We start from the raw sequence: 1,649 nt of genomic DNA, 5'->3' as shown, positions 1-1,649 counted from the left end.
GATAACGATCCTTCAATCGCATAGGTTTTCTAAAACACTCGAGAGATGCTAGTGAATATGTTAGAAATAGTGAGATGGGTAGCATAGGAACGAGGCATTCAATAGACAATATAAGAATAGTCAACGTAATCGGTCCGTGGTGAAGTCATTGCCATGTTTTTCTCTTTGTTTAAACTCATTAGATTTATTGTTTCCTGCCTTTAATTATTTTTGTTAATTGCTTAAAACCATCATACTCTTATTTTAGAATTAATTCGCATCAAGCTAAAAAAATTCTTTAAAATCATTATTCTTCGTGAGATCGATACTTATAATTCACGTACACTATATTATCTGGGCGACACGTGCACTTGCGTGTGTGATTTATTCGCGACAGTAACACACATTTGTACTAAAAATATTATACATTCAATATTTAAAAAAAAAAATTACTTAAACCAATAACATACTTGTTCTTGATAATAATCAATCAATCATCTCACACTTTACAACATTAAATAGCCGTACATACCTAATTACTTAACTTACAACATAACCACGCCACTTTCATACTTATTGTACTACAACACAACATAGGGTTTCAAATTCACCACACACTTATGATCATAATTGATTTTCACTTAATTAATTTGCGAATTCTCGGGTGACCTCGAAATAGTCCCGGAGAGCGAGTTCCATCTTGGCGGCCATGCCACTCAACCCGACCCGAACGAACTCGTCCAAGTCTCGAGACTCCCAACCTTGGACAGGGTCAACCTCATAGCACCACTCGATTGCGCACCCGTCTTTGGATCCCACCACTCTCCACGTGGCCACGTAGGCATCGAACCCTACGTTCCCGTCCACGATCGCGTACGTGAAAACCATCTCCGCCGGGTCGATGGACAATAGCTTCTGCTTCGTCCAGTTGACCGTAGTGGACGAGGACGTTTTCATCTTTTCGTCCACGGGAGTCTTGAACCCGGCACAGAAACGGACCGATCCGGGCCGCCCCGGCTCGCCCTCGACGGGCAGGCAAACCGAGAGAGTTGGGAACCACTTGTCGAGCCCAAAAAAGTCTTCCAACAGAGGCCACACGTGACGTGGCTCCACGGACTTTAGGTCAGCCCTAGCCTTGCCTTCCCATTTCTTCTTATTTCCCTTTGTGACCTCCATTATTCTGTTATGTGTAAGCTTAGGAAGATTGAAGTGAACAAAAGGAAACAAATTATCGTTTTTTTTTTTTAAGGTTACATGTTATTCTAGTATATTTATAGCTAGATATTCCTGGAACATTGTACACCACAACAAATCTGTTGTATATGTTAAAATCTTCTTCTTATCAATTTATTTTTTCGTAAATATATTGTGTGGTTGCGGAGGCCTTTTGTACCACATCTACATGTTTAAAAGAATTTCAGCTCAATAAATGTGTTTCTAAATTTATTATATTTTCAGTTTGTTACTACCAAAAATTAACTTTATTGTAAATTAATTATGATCTTAGAAAACTGCATGCAGTGTGGCAAATAAATATAATAAGCTTCTATCGTAAATTAAATATATCCAGAAATTATACTATATGTAATCAAAATATTAACTTGTTTCGGAATTCATACTTACCATGGATTTGTCCAATATGAATGAAACACAATCGAGTTGCTATGGGT

At 38.1% G+C, this 1,649-nt stretch overlaps 1 protein-coding gene across 1 annotated transcript; it reads right to left on the bottom strand.

Annotated features, from left to right (window-relative positions):
• Positions 1 to 432: 432 nt before the first annotated feature.
• On the bottom strand, positions 433 to 1,229 carry LOC149400785 (lachrymatory-factor synthase-like). The gene has a single exon (XM_089612909.1). It carries the CDS (start codon positions 1,153 to 1,155, stop codon positions 625 to 627), a length of 531 nt encoding a protein of 176 aa, XP_089469035.1. The 5' UTR covers positions 1,156 to 1,229; the 3' UTR covers positions 433 to 624.
• Between the last annotated feature and the right edge of the window lie 420 nt (positions 1,230 to 1,649).

The sequence above is a fragment of the Urtica dioica genome, chromosome 4, assembly GCF_054948205.1.
Source record: "Urtica dioica subsp. dioica isolate 48M chromosome 4, U.dioica_male_clone48M_v1_H2, whole genome shotgun sequence".
Taxonomy (NCBI): Eukaryota; Viridiplantae; Streptophyta; class Magnoliopsida; order Rosales; family Urticaceae; genus Urtica; species Urtica dioica.
This window is presented reverse-complemented; position numbering and strand designations above follow the sequence as displayed.

Coding starts and splice junctions, on each gene's coding strand:
- LOC149400785 (XM_089612909.1), bottom strand. CDS start 1,155: ATGGAGGTCACAAAGGGAAATAAGAAGAAATGGGAAGGCAAGGCTAGG.